This window comes from Leucoraja erinacea, chromosome 29, assembly GCF_028641065.1.
Source record: "Leucoraja erinacea ecotype New England chromosome 29, Leri_hhj_1, whole genome shotgun sequence".
Classification (NCBI taxonomy): Eukaryota; Metazoa; Chordata; class Chondrichthyes; order Rajiformes; family Rajidae; genus Leucoraja; species Leucoraja erinaceus.
In genome coordinates, this window is record NC_073405.1 from 6,807,649 (window position 1) to 6,822,784 (window position 15,136).

Consider the following 15,136-nt stretch of genomic DNA (forward strand, 5'->3'; position numbering starts at 1 on the left):
CTTTTGTGTCGATCCTTGGTATAAACCAGCATCGGCAGCTCTTTCTTTCTATTTCTTCACCAATCACCACGCAATCTAGCTTCAAACTCATTGTACGCCCAGACAGCTTCCATACCCTTCTTCCACTTAAATCTGCCTCTCAGCCCGTTAAACTCAAAGAACTTCTCAATTAACCCAGTCTCAATGGCAACTTTTCAGGGACAACTTAAGCCAGCTGAAGATTGAAGGGTTATGCGAATGGAAGGATACTGTTTGTAATCAATAATGAGAAGCCTACTCACGTTCTAATACTGTGACAGCCCGGTCACTCCATGTTGATACGCACGTTCTCCCTGGTAAGTGGAATCCTGCGACAAGGCCACGTCGATCTGAGACTTGAACTCATCTCCCAGATAACTGTCCTGCATTTACAGAGAACATTAGAAAAACAAGTTGAAGCCAGTTATCTTGAAAAGGTCACCACAGATCAGTGTATCCTCAAGCCTGGATTAAAGTCATTAGAATCTAAACCTGCAAAGATCAAGATCTTTGAGCTGAGGTGATAGATAATAGGAAAGCAAGTGGAAGGGCGAAAAGGGGTGAAAGAGAAAATGGGGCAGGCAGGGAAATGAGAAATAGGGTAAGAATAGTAGGAAATTCCAAAGAAATTAGACCAAATTATTTAAAGGAGAGTCGAGAATAATGAGGGGGATGAAGAATGAGGCGGAATCTGAAGAGTTCTGTTCACGGGGAACGAAGGATGAGATTAGATGGGCCACAGTGATGGAAGTAAATTAACTTGGCCGAGTTTCCTGTGAGGGAGATAGGAGATGGATTTTGCAAGGCTTCAAGGGGCTTCCAATACAAAGTATGATTCACAGCTCAGCCTTGTCCATTTATGCAGAGCGGAGATTTACCTGTGAGAGTTCTGGCTGAGACAGGCCTGGTTGGCTCATTTGCGAGGGCTGGCTCATGGAGATGTACCCCTGGGTAAGTGGGCCCTGAGAGAATGGCTGCGACACCACATCTTGGCTGGCCTGGCTGTTGGGCAGGTTGCCCTGGCTGTTGATCTGGTTCCCCAGGCCACGGTTTCTCTGGCGGGCCCCACGGCTCAGCTTCCCTTTCGCAATCCCACGACCTTCGAACAAGAAAGAGCAAGCTTCAGTACTGGGCGGGAGCTGGAGAACCATACCTCAGTGACCCCCCCAGTTTCCTGGGGCACAGCGCCCACCTGCCCACACCCGTGCCCAAGGCACCGGATCAAGCCCAGCTTACCTGCCGCAGGACCATTTGCCTGCCCAAAGTAGCCCGGCGGGGGCATGGGAGGCATCATCAGGTTGAAGGGGATAGGGATGTTCATTGCAGCGACATGGCTGGGACTGGCTCCAATCATTCCAATCTGGTCATGGGTCTGGAAGTACATGTTGGAAGGGCGACCCGCTGCGGGTGGGAGGAAGAGAGAGATGCACAAGTGTGAGAAATACAACCCAGAAATCTCATCAGAAACAAGTATATCCCATCTCATAGAGTCTCATTTGGTTTCTGTAATCCTACCACACACCTCGATCCTGCACTCCCCCCCTCTTAATCATCGTGCAAGTGTAGAGTTTTCACATTGAAACACAGAACACAAGTAATAGAAAGCAGACACATGGCCCACCAGCATAGTTAATCTTGGTCTCATCTTTCTCTCCGGATCTCCTTTTGGATGCTGAAGTCAGTCGTAATTGGCCCTTGGAATTGGTGAATTCCGATGATTTACAAAAGCTTCTCCTCATCTCATCCAGAAACAGATGACTTCTAATTTAGTCCTGAATTTAAGCTCCTAATTTTAGACTCTCCTGTTAAAGGAGGCAGCCTCTTGAAATCTTGTCTCATTATTAAATCACCCCTGTTCATCCCCAGTGAATGAATCTACCCTCATCCCTCCCCTTACAATAACTCCTACTCTCTGGACTCAAATTAATCCACTATGCACTGACTACAGCAGTAGTATAGAATATTTAAATATACAAACTCAACACCAGAGCACAGAAACACTGAGTTTTCAGTGCAATGGTTGGAGTTTGAAGCAACTGGATGAGAACTTCAACCGGTTAAATGGACGTTAGAAAGTCACATCGACTTCAGAGGATGAATCCCACAATAAGGTAGTGTCAAGAATTCAGCCAACCATGCAAGAACTGGCGGGACATTTATCACCCCACGTTTTAACTTTATGGTGAAACAAATCTGGAATCAAGTTACCTTGGCCACTCCGGTCATACACAGAGCCTGGGATGATGGCTTCTCGGGCATCGTACATGGCTGTGGTCATGAATCTAGCTCCCTGGAACACATGGATACGAATTAGAGCAAATCACAGCCCATTGAAGAACTAATGACAATATGGAAGAACATTCAAATGAACTAAAGTCCACAAAATATCTATCAGAAGAGGTGGTGAGGGCAGATACAAATGCTTCCTTTGAGATGCTTTGAGTAGGTAGGGAACAAGTATGGACAGATGAGTTAATTGTAAATCGGCATGGCTCCATGGTGCTTTACGTGTGCACTGCACAGTGACATTCTTTATGCAGAGATCGTATATGCACGAGTTGCCATATTTTGGCGGCATTTACAAAAAGTTCAGAGTGCTCAATGTACTGGAGGAGCTCTGATCCAGGTAAGCACCAGGCTGATGCAGGGCTCCTCCGTTACTCTCGACCGGCTCAGCCCTCAAACTCATGTCCCTCTCCTTGCCCGACTGCCTGTGTCCTGGTTGCGCCTCCCGCAGCCGACTTTGAAGGACCGACCACAGTCAGAACAGACATGGTGGGCCAAGGGGAACATTCATGTGCTGTTCTCTGTTATATTCTAGACGGCTGCAATGGAAGGAATACATTAGGGAAAAAGGATATGCAAATCAACTCTCAGTCTGAAGAAGGGTCTCGATCCTTTGCATACCCTTTTCCCATATATATTCCTGTCTGACCCGCTGAGTCACTCCAGCATTTAGTGTCTATCTTCTATGTAAGCTGACACTGTACCAGCCAAGTACAGGCAGCTCCGCTTACTAGCTGCCAATTACCTGCAGTGATTTCAAGCAAAGCATTGAAACTAATAAACAGAATTACACGTGTCCAAATATCTAAAAACTGTAGCATCGGTTAAAGCCGGTTGTGAGGTGTATAAATGTTCCAAACCACTCTGTTCCGTGTAAACAATCTGCCACAACCATCTGGCCTTGTCAGACAGATTGCTGTGTCTACAATCACAGGTGGGTGAGCAGCTAGCTGAGGCCAGGACTGTCAGCAAGGTTGGAAAAGAGACGGTGCTTTCCTTACCGGGTTGATGGTGTTGACGAGCTTCCGGGGTTTGCTGAATTGCATCAGACTCTCGCGCAGATTATTCAGCGGTCCCTCCACCAGTACCTTCTGCTCTTTATAATAGTTCAGAAGGTGATTCCACAGTGGCTGCTTGGACAGAGCCTTTGGATTGCCCACAATGATCACGCCATATCTGCACACAAAACCCTTTCATTAGTCTTCAAATAAAACTTAAGAAAATTCCAATTCATCCCCCCTCCCTCGGAATTCTCCAACGTACCCATCTCCCCCCACCACTGCCCACAACCAAACTTCATTTTCCTATCTGTTCGTGCCTCCCAAACCCCTACAGAAACTAAATGACAATCTGTTCCTCTCAAATCATACTATGAACAGACCATAGATACAGGTATGAAGAGTGTAACACAGGCAAGCAATGGGCTGCCACTTTGTGTTTAGTATGCAGTAGGAATGCAACAGAAATGATGCTGTTGCCTGCATTACAGCAGAGTCTTAATACAGTACTGCATAACCCAGTGGACACTCAATCCCCAGGGGAGGGACTTCAGTCCCAAGGGATGCAGTTTCATTAATCTCAGGGACATGAAGTACATACCCTCATAAATCTCATTTGGCCTCATTACCCTATTAAACACTTCTTGATCCAGCACTCTCCTCAATAGATTTTTGTAATATGGGCAGAACTGCATGGGGTGGCATAGTTGCTGCCTCAGTGCCAGAGAACCAGGTTCCACCCTGACAGCGGGTGCTGTATGTACGGAGGTTGTACGTTCTCCCCGTGACCACGGGGGCTTCCTCCGGGTGCTCCGGTTTCCTCCCACACTCTAAAGACGAGCAGGTTTGTAGGTTAATTGGCTTTGGTAAAATTGTCCCTAGTGTGTAGGATAGTGTTAGTGTATGGGGCTACCGCTGGCCGGCATGGACTCGGTGGGCCAAAGGGCCTGTCTCCCCGCTGTATCTCTAAATTCTAAAGTAGACTCCTCACCTTGCTCTCGTCAGGGCCACGTTCAGACGGCGAGGATCGTTGAGAAATCCAATGCCCTGGTGTTCATTTGCTCGAACACATGACAGGATGATGAAATCCTTTTCACGTCCCTGGAATGCATCCACGCTGGCAATCTCCACCTCCTGGAACAGGCACAGAGGAGTTTCACAATATGGCAATCCTCAAAATAAAACTTCAACAGCCAATCCTAAATAAAAATGTGAATGCACAGCCGCACTGCCAAGGTAAGATGGTTGCCATCTTTAATCTTTACTACAATGATTACCACTTACTGAGAAAGCCTCAACTGTTAAGCGTCAGAAAAGCCAGTTAGCAACTGCATGGTCCTGACAGCATAACATAATAGTACTACTAAGGTGTTACTAAACAGTCTTCTTCTTCGTGCAAATGGCGTAAACAGCCTAAAGTTGTAGATCAAGGAAAGACATCCAGGCCAGGACAACATCTGTTACTGGGTGGATGGCTTTGATGCCCCCAGGGAAAAGCCTCAGTGGGCAGTGGGAGATTGCAACCTTCACGTGGTCCTCCCTGTTTCGACTAATGCAATCAACCCGATGTGCACAAACAAATAGATATAGTGTTTTGGTGTCACTTTTGACCATGCCCACTAAACCGTACCTGGTAGAGTTTGGTGTGCAGAGAGCCACTGAACTGCATGTACTGCACCAGGTATGACCGCTGCCCTTCATATGGTGTAATGATGCCAATTTGATCTGGCTTGGCACCTGCCTTCAGAAGTTTAGTGGTGATCTTCTCCACATTGGCTGCCTCAGTCCTGAAAACAGAGCAGGTTCAAACATCAATTTAGTCAATGACGGGTTGTGGGTAGGTAAATCCTTGCCAATCGTTCCATTTATAATTCTTAACAACACTGCCTCATTGGCAAGATCATCAACAAGTCACTTTCCACATTATCCCCAGCTGGACATACACAGTGCTGGAGTAACTGAGTGGGTCAGGCTCTGGAGATGGATAGAAGATGTTGAGTCTTCTGACTGGAGCAATCTGAAGATGGATTCCAATCCAAAATGTCATCTATCCATGTCCTCCACAGATGCTACCTGACCTGCCGAGGTACTTCAGCACTGTGTACATAACATTTCAGCATCTGCAGGTCCTTGTGTTTGCAGCTGGATATATGTATGCACAATGCACAAATTAATCCTGTGCTTTGCCACCATAATAGTGAATGCATCAGACACACCGAGCACCGGTTGAATTGAAGTATTTAAATGGAAACATACATTTTTCATGTTAAAAAATGACTGAAAGGGAAGATCTGTTTTGGTAAAGATTTATCAACTCCACACTCACCTATTAAGGTAGGAGGTGCCTGAACTGGCAATTTCCTCCTGGCCTTGTGTCACGTAGAAAAACATTGGTTTGTCCGGCTGTGGCCACTGGAAGTCAAAACCTTTCTTAATGCGATCCGCTGTGAACCAAAAATAAACCATCAGAGCAACAATGTCACAGATCCTTCACCATGGGCTCCTTCCTATCTGTACATCTGTCAAGCATCCATTATATCTCCACATTCATTCAGTGCAATTTTTTTTCTTTTGAGTTTCTTTTATACACTACCACAATAGAAACATAGAAACATAGAAATTAGGTGCAGGAGTAGGCCATTCGGCCCTTCGAGCCTGCACCGCCATTTAATATGATCATGGCTGATCATCCAACTCAGTATCCCGTACCTGCCTTTTCTCCATACCCTCTGATCCCCTTGGCCACAAGGGCCACATCTAACTCCCTCTTAAATATAGCCAATGAACTGGCCTCAACTACCCTCTGTGGCAGAGAGTTCCAGAGATTCACCACTCTCTGTGTGAAAAAAGTTCTCCTCATCTCGGTTTTAAAGGATTTCCCCCTTATCCTTAAGCTGTGACCCCTTGTCCTGGACTTCCCCAACATCGGAAACAATCTTCCTGCATCTAGCCTGTCCAACCAGGAGGCAATAGATGCAACCTTTTGGAATTATTTGGATCCAATCTACCCACTAAACCCATTGACTATACTGTCAATAGGGAATGGGTTGGTGACAAATATAAAAAAAACTAGGACTTATGGGCCTGTCCCACTTAGTAAACCTGAACGGAAACCTCTGGAGACTTTGCGCCCCACCCAAGATTTCCGTGCGGTTCCCGGAGGTTGCAGGTAGTGGAAGCAGGTAGGGAGACCGACAATAAACCTCCGGGAACGGCACGGAAACCTTGGGTGGGGCGCAAAGTCTCCATAGGTTTCCGTTCAGGTTTCCTAAGTGGGACAGGGGCCTTAGACTAACACTTTACTTTAGAGATACAGCGTGGAAACAGGCCCTTCAGCTCACCGAGTTCGCATCAACCAACAATCGCCCTGTACACTAACTGTCCTACACACTAGGGACAATTGTTACAAAAGCCAATTAACATACGTGACTTTGGAGTGCGGGAGGAAACCAGAGTTCCCAGAGGAAACCCATGCTGTCACAGGGAAAACGTACAAACTCTGTAGACAGCCCTAACACAATAACTTAGCAGTGATAGAAGCTGGGTTTCATTTTGAACCAGTGGTGCGACACACACTCTCACACTGAGGCTGTGCATCAATTATTTTGATGCACTGCTGTATTTATGGCCGACCCGTTTTAGTTCATGGAATTAAGTTTGTTATACCAGATCATAGGCATACTTCACTATTCAGCAAAAAAATAATCACATTTTTTAAATAGCCTGTTAGAAATGTAAAATCAGTATTTTTTTTATTTTTTTTTAAAAAAGAGGCACAGTTCCATTAAGTGATACTCCCAGGGACCAATGTACCAGCTCTCCCCCCCACCCCCCTCCAAATAAAACCAATCATTCAAGGCAACAGGCACATTCTGTTTGTCAGCATGCTTCCCAATGAAAATGCCACGTTAAAGTAAAAGCAATATGAATCCCAGCTGTGCTGACAGATCACAGGGTCCAGCAAAAAGGATGATTCATGTAGCATTTCGGAAACCTCCAATATTTTTACCTGCAGTGACACCGTTTTGCAGGGAGCCTTCGTAGAAAATGTTGGATGGGAAGGCACTGAGGGCTGGGTGCATCCGGTACTGGACCTGCAGACGTATCGGTCGAATCCCCAGGACGACCAGACGCTCAAACAGAGACTGAGACAGACCAGCTTTCGCAGCTTTCTTGCACATGACCACAGGACCCAGTTGGCAATGGTCGCCGACCAGGATCAGCTGTGAAGAAAAAAAAAAACAGCTCAAATTGCAGCCAGTCACCAGTGCACTCAAGTTCGTGGTCATCCCCCCCCAGTGAGGAGAACAAGTCACCTAAGGTAGACAAAAGTGCTGGAGAAACTCAGCGGGTGCAGCAGCATCTATGGAGCGAAGGAAATAGGCAACGTTTCGGGCCCGGCCCGAAACGTTGCCTATTTCCTTCGTTCCATAGATGCTGCTGCACGCGCTGAGTTTCTCCAGCACTTTTGTCTACCTTCGATTTTCCAGCATCTGCAGTTCCTTCTTAAGAACAAGTCACCTTCCTTGGGATTGGTTTGAGATTGGCCGTTTTACTTAAACAATGGCTTGTTGATTTATTCTAATATAGCACAGCAGTGACACAGCAGTAGAGTTGCTGCCTTACAGTGCAGTCAGGATCAAGCCCGGGTATCCGACACTAAGGCAGCAATTCCACTGCTGCACCAAACATTCTACTTTTTTTGCTGCCACTATTTTCCACAAAGCTGCACATTGAAGTACCTGTTTTGCTCCCAGGACCACTGGGACCATGCACTCCGGCTCTGTGGCCTGGGTGCTCTCATCGATCAGAATGGAACGAAACTGCATCTTAGCCAGACGGGGGTCACCAGCTCCGACACAGGTGCAGCAGATGACATCTGCGTTCTATAAAAGAACAGAGCAGCAGTTTAAAAAGGCAAAGAGTCAGAGGTTTCAAGCACCAGTCAAGCTACTGCAAGGCAAATTAAAAGTACAAACTCTAAAGCAAAGGCATTTGGCATTAGTCTTTGCCGCTCCTCCCAGAGCAGAGACATCCATCCACTTGAGTCCACCTCAACACCCTATTGTCATCCACAAGACCCTCACTGACCGTCTCCCCAAATAATAACTTTCACTAACATTTGGCATAATACTTGCCAGTACCATTTTCAAAGCAGATATGCAAGCAGGTGATCTTTGGGAACCATGAAGCATATGATTTAATGTAATGGAAGGCAGAGTTGAGAGAAATTGATGAGGTTCTTACCATCAGCAGCTCTCGCTCGGCTGTCCGTTTAAGGGCACGGTAGCGCTTTTCATCTGCAGATGACAACTCGCCAGTCTCATCCTTCAGCTGCTGCAGCTTCTGCAATTCAGGCATGCTGGGGAGCAGAGCAAATGGATATTACATGCTGTCAATGCATTGCTAACCACAGCAAGAACGACATGCACAAGCCAGAGAGGCGAGCCACTTTAAAAGTTCCAAGCATAAAACGCTGATGCACATGGGGAAGCTGTTTAGCTATTTGAGTTACCGAGGGCCTCGGAGGAGCAGATAACTACATGACTGCCATCCTTCTATTCTTACAGAAACCAGGATCACTTGTTCTCCAGAATAGCATTCCTCACTGCAACAAATGACGTTGCTTTAGTCCATGTGCCTAAACTCACTTAATCCGAGTAGTAGAACTTAAACCATGCAGGTCAGGAATGAACAGTTTTAAACAATTTTTAAACACTACACAGTGCTCTCTGAACTTATTATCACCCAGCAAACTGGCGCCGTACTGGGCAAAGAAAGGACTGAGACCGAGACATTTCAAATATCGTCTTAAAGCTACACCAGTTGAAGTAACTGGAGAGACAACGGTTTTTCAGAGTGTGAACACAAACCAGCCATTTACTAACTGGCTTTGGTTACCAGCTATAGCAGTCTATTGTTTGAGCTTTGAAATGAAAGGAATAATATATTGGGATCCCATGTGGCTTTTGTGCATTCAGCATTCACAAAACAGTACACTAAAGCATGCCCAAGAGTAGAAAATATGATCAAAGAGTTATTAGCGTTCAGCCATGAATTAATCTCAATACAAATATCACTTGATTAAAACCAGCTGTAAACAGTAAAAGTGCCTGTCAATGACATCTGCAATCCACAAACTAGTTGGCCACGTACAATTCACAAACCAAAGGATGAAAATACTTTACTTGCGATGTATTCTGGAGCACAGACGTATAAAGGCAGACTGCACAATTAGCAAGTGCTGTCCACCCAGGGTACTTCATCTCACATTACAAGACAGCAACAATCTCAACACACAGGACGGACAGTTTACAGAACCGCCAAGCAACAGTTGCTTCTCACCTGTCCATGTTACGGATCTGGTTGTGTAAAGCCAAGAACGAGACTGGTGAATCAATGGCCTCGCGACTCTTGGCGCACAGCCGCACCACCTTCAGACCTGTGTGGTGGATCTTCTCGGTCAACTGGTCTACCGCGATGTTACTTGGAGCACACACCAGAACAGGGCTACGAGAAAAGAGAAGTGCGTTAAAGCCCTGCAGCACTAGGTCAACCAGCTGTATCTACAGCATTAGTGCATCTAGGAGGAAATTCAAGCCACACTAAATGAATAAAAACTTAAATGACAACACTAAACCCAGTTTCCTCAAGTAAAATATGTCCATGGCAACATTAGATGCTTTCATGAGCAATTTAATCCTTTTTGTCAGCTGAAGTTTTTATATATTTATATTCAAGTTTTAGAACCTGACCAATTGTCATTGGGAAGAACATGGATCACAATTCTTAACTGCATGAGCAAAGCACGATAAATAGTGAAAGCAATACACAAGTGTGAAAACAGGGAAGACTAAGGAAGTTTGGCACGCCTCCACAACTCTTACCAAATCCTACCAATACACCATAAAAAGCATCCTATCGGGATGCATCACAGCTTGGTTTGGCAACAGCTCTACCCTGTGAAGGACACAGACCAGTCTCTCCACCATCAATTCATGCTGTTTTGGGAAAGGAGCCCACACAATCAAAGACCGTTTTCACCTGTTCATTCCCGTTTCTCTTCTCTCCAGTTGGGTAGAAGGTACAAAGGCTTGTAAGCTCACACAGACTACTATACTGAACTCCAATAAACTAGGGTGCGTCCCCATCTTCAACTTAGCCCACTGTGACTTTGAACCTTTGGTCTGCCATTGTAATGCTATAATGCTGCAACACTATATTCTGCACTCGGATATTTTTCCTTTTTGCACTCGTGTATGACTTGACAGCACTCATGTATAGGTGCTTTGACTGGCATAGCATGCACAAAGTTCTTCACTTTATCTAGGTACATAGAACAATAATAAACCAACACCAATATCACAAGTGCAAACAAAATGACAATGTCAAACCCAGCTCCTTGTGCAACTGTGAATTTCATTGCACCACTATTGATGGTTGTGGCTATCCTAACCTCAGAAATTGCCTCCCAAAGTGTCTCTGGTTCTCTATCTCTTTTTCTGTAAGACATCCAAAGCTTATGTTCACACATTCTATTAACAGTCAAATTACTTGAGCAGAATTGAGAGGGTCAGGAGTCAAGAGTATTTTATTGTCATATGTCCCATATAGAACAATTAAATTCTTACTTGCTGCAGCACAACAGAATATGTAATCATAACAAAAACTCAGAAAAAATACAAACAATAACAGTCCAATAATAATAATAATAGTCTAGTGTAGTTCATAGCTTATGAGGTGGTAGTGTTTCATAGCCTGATGGCAGTAGGGAGAATCTGCTCCTGAACCTGGACGTTACAGTTCTCAGGCTTCTGTACCTTCTTCCTGATGGCAATGGTGAGATGAATGTGTGGCCAGGATGATGGGTCTTTGATGATGTTGGCTGCCTTTAGGAGACAGTGACTATGATAGATCCCTTCGATGGTGGGGAGATCAGAGCCGGTGATGGCCTGGGAAGTGTTTACAACTTTTTGCAGTCTTTTCCGCTCCTGGGCGTTCAAGTTGCCGAACCAGGCCACGATGCAACCAGTCACTATGCTCTCTACTGTGCACCTGTTGAAGTTCATGAGAATCCTCCATGACATACCAAATCTCCGTAATCTTCTCAGGAAGTAGAGGGGCTGATGTGCTTTCTTTATGATTGGTGTGCTGGGTCCAGGAAAGATGGTCGGAAATATGCACGCCCAGGAATTTGAAGTTTGACTCTCTCCACCATCGTCCCATTGATGTAAATAGGATTGTGGGTCATCAACCTTCCTCTTCCAAAGTCCACAATCAGTTCTTTGGTTTTCCTGATATTGTGAGCCAGGTTGTTGTGCTGGCACCATGTGGTCAGTTGGTCGATCTCACTTCTATACTCCGGCTCATCACCATCTGCAATTCGTCCCACAACGGTGGTGTCGTCGGCAAACTTAAAAATGGAGTTCGCACTATGTCCGACTACACAGTCGTAAGTATAGAATGAGTAGAGCGGGGGGGCGGGGTACATGGGAACAATCTATCTTTTGTTTAACAAAACACACAAGGGTGGCATAGTGGTGCAACTGGTAGACCCACTGCCTAACGGCACCAGAGATCCGGGTTTGATCCTGACTTTGGATGCTCTGTGTAGAATTTGCACGTTCTCCCTGCGCGAGTTTCCTCTGGGTCTCCGGTTTCGTCCCACATCCTAAAGACATGTGTGTTTGTAGGTTAATTATCCTCTAAATCGCTACTGGCACCTAGGGAATGAATGAGAAAGTGGGACAGCATAGAACCCGTGTAAATAGATGACCAATGGTCGCCTTGGATCTGGTGGGCCAAAGGGCCTGTTTCCATGCTGTGTCTTTAAACAAACTGAACATTCAAATAACCCACAATTTGCATAGCTCAGTCCAGCAAGTGCAAGGGTTTGTGGAGGGAAATTGAATTAATTTCTAGATTACATAATCAGAAATCAGGATCCAATCTGCGTTCTGGAACTGTTCTGCAGCAGCTCTACCTGTTCTACAACTGCAGTGGGTGAGAGTGAAGAGAGGATGATCTAACAAATGCCACAAATGTTGAGGAAGATAAAGTACAGGCAAGAATAGACAAATCTTTAGTCATCTCCAAGTGGTGATTAGCACAGAACCTAAACCTGTCTTTACTAAATTGGAAACTATATTAACATCACTACTGTATCACAATCCCCCCCCCCCCCCCCCCCCCCCCCCTCCCCACAAAGTTGCCAAAAAGCATGAACTACTTACCCATTGCCCTGTCTGGCCAAGTGGTAGACTATAGTAGCAGAGGTGACAGTTTTGCCAGTTCCAGGTGGGCCTTGAATCAGACTGAGTGGACGCTGGAGAACAGTCTTTACAGCATAGACCTGTTGGAAAGTTTAAAAAGCGTCTCAGAGATCATCTTTCATCAGTCATGTTGTAGCTTTGCCTAGTGCAACTCACTGCACTAATTGCATTCCACTTTCAGCACATAAGCTGCCACAATTCAAACAGCAGCATTTAGTTTGCAGTTACAAAGTGTTTCACAGTTCATTTGAACAGAATTTCAGGTGTTGCAGTATTTATATATGATTAAAAGCATCAAACAATGTTCTGTTGTAACCAGAGTTTGAATGGATTTAAACATTCACTACAGCCAGACATATGCCACTGCAATGAGTCACTCATTGCAAAACTGCACTGCTCTTTATAAAGGCCAGATTCTCATACAAGAAAATTAAAAAGATAAAACCAGCAATGAGGAGCAGATTGGAAAACTGCTGAATTCACACCGTCTCGCTGTCACCAGCCACATGATCTCGTGTCATTGCCTGCTCCTGTTGCTCAAGTTTCAATAGGCACACATTGATGCTTAAACTGATCAGAAATCAGAGAGTTTGCACTACTGTACAAACATATACCAGGTATTGAAAGGTTACAGGCAGACCCAAAGCAGGTATCCACTCCTCCGAGTAATAAAATTAAATGACAGGAAGTGAACATTGTCCGATGGTGATTGGCAGCTTGTTTTATTGTGCACACACAGAATAAAAACATACGTTTGGTTTCCTTTGTATTTGCCTCAATCCCACCTGCCAGTCATGGCAAAATGGGGCGATTTCTCTTTTTTTCTGGAACTTTCTGCAAGTGTAAAGGAGGCTGCACCATGAGATTTAAGAATATTGGATAGCTGGCATTGCAATACAATGACAATGCACGTGCAGCATGTTTATGACGGACGGGTTATGGAACTGCTTTTTATTTCCAGATGAGCGTGAAACTGGCCCTAGCAGCGTACCGTACACTTTACAATCAGACCACGTTAACATATGGGATCTGCATCAAGTCCGATCGAGGGCAGCAATTATATACAAGTTTCCTTTAATGAGAAGGAATTAACAAGTCAAATGCACTGTTAAAAGAAAAAATACTCCAGGTGCCTACCTGTGAGTGATTGAGGTCCGGCAGACCATGAGCAGTGAAGCGTTTGGGCAGCTGGCATTTAATAATTACATCTTCCACTTCGTGGCCAAGCAACTTGTGGTAAATGTAGCCAGACACAGAGGTCTCATCCACTGCAAAGGTTTTCAGTGCACTCTGCATTCTATAATGGGCAAAAAGCAAATGATTATTTAGTTAACTGTACAAAGCAGGTGACAACATCACTTCTCATTCATCACATCACAACAGCACGCTCACCTTCACAGGGAAGGGCATTAAGTCCAAATGTTGCAACACCACAGTGACCCTGTATAAGACAGTGACGGGACCAATCTTGGAGTACTGTATGCAATTCTGTTCAGCCAGCAATAGGAAGGATGTCAATAAGTTGGAAAGGGTGCAGACAAGAATTCACAAGGATGTTACCTGGGCTTATGGTTGAGTTATAAGGAGGTTGGATAGCTGTGACATTTTCATTTGGAGCATAGGTAGATGAAGGGTGACCTAATTGAAATGTACAATATCACAACTGACATGGATAAAGTGAACACAGTCTTTTTTCCAGAACAGAAGATTCTAAAACAAGAGGGCAAAGGCTTAAAGGGGAGATATTTAAAAGGTACCTCAGGGGCAAATTTTTAATCCAGTGGGTAGTTTGTATCTGATTAAGGGAATGCCAGAAAAGGTATGCATCATTTTCTAATTACTAATTAGTCACCGAAGATTTAATAAAATACAGACATTACAGAGAAATTAAGAGCGAACAAAAAGGCCGTCCAATTTATCATGTCCATGTCAAACATCTCAAAGACAGAGCTTGTAAAGAATTGCAAACCAAAAACGCAGGTAGAGTTTGGTTTCTGTGGGGCTATTGTTGGATTAATTTGTAGCATTTGTTTCTGAAGCCAGAACATTCGACACTTCAGCAGATGACATCCTTCGGTGCTGTTAAAATTCTTTGATTCTTTTGCACAATGAGGTACTGCATCTTGAACAGTGAACTCTCATTACCATACAATAAAAATGCACACACCACAAAGTACAATGTGCCCACTTCAAAGTACATCTTCAAATGTTGCCTCCAACAGATTAACATTTTTACATTTGCACCACTGGGATCAAGTGCAACAATACCAGCTGCTAACTCCATTACATAAAGCTGCTGGCCCTGACGGCATCCCCGGGCGCGTGCTCAGGGCCTGTGCTGCGCAGCTGACAGACGTCTGGACTGACATCTTCAACCTGTCACTTGCCCAAGCAGTTGTCCCCACTTGCCTTAAAACCACCTCCATTGTGCCAGTGCCAAAACACTCCACTGCGGCAAGCCTCAACGACTTCCGCCCAGTTGCACTTACCCCCATCATCACCAAGTGCTTCGAGAGGCTGGTCCTGGCACACCTCAAAAGCTGCCTACCCCCCACACTGGAT

The 15,136-nt window shown here is 45.1% G+C and overlaps 1 protein-coding gene across 3 annotated transcripts in view; it reads right to left on the minus strand.

Annotated features, from left to right (window-relative positions):
- The window catches only part of upf1 (UPF1 RNA helicase and ATPase), a 53,763-nt gene that overhangs the window by 3,323 nt on the left and 35,304 nt on the right, over window positions 1-15,136 (minus strand). For all 3 annotated transcript variants that reach the window (XM_055658473.1, XM_055658472.1, XM_055658470.1), the window contains exons 10-23: window positions 13,712-13,871; window positions 12,536-12,654; window positions 9,648-9,812; window positions 8,550-8,664; window positions 8,045-8,188; window positions 7,312-7,525; window positions 5,629-5,746; window positions 4,933-5,089; window positions 4,294-4,436; window positions 3,306-3,480; window positions 2,227-2,308; window positions 1,255-1,419; window positions 897-1,117; window positions 282-401 (exon numbers count right to left, since the gene is read on the minus strand). In XM_055658473.1, coding sequence (XP_055514448.1) covers window positions 285-401; window positions 897-1,117; window positions 1,255-1,419; window positions 2,227-2,308; window positions 3,306-3,480; window positions 4,294-4,436; window positions 4,933-5,089; window positions 5,629-5,746; window positions 7,312-7,525; window positions 8,045-8,188; window positions 8,550-8,664; window positions 9,648-9,812; window positions 12,536-12,654; window positions 13,712-13,871 — 2,095 coding nt within the window. In that variant the 3' untranslated portion in view covers window positions 282-284. The remainder of the gene's footprint in view (window positions 1-281; window positions 402-896; window positions 1,118-1,254; window positions 1,420-2,226; window positions 2,309-3,305; window positions 3,481-4,293; window positions 4,437-4,932; window positions 5,090-5,628; window positions 5,747-7,311; window positions 7,526-8,044; window positions 8,189-8,549; window positions 8,665-9,647; window positions 9,813-12,535; window positions 12,655-13,711; window positions 13,872-15,136) is intronic.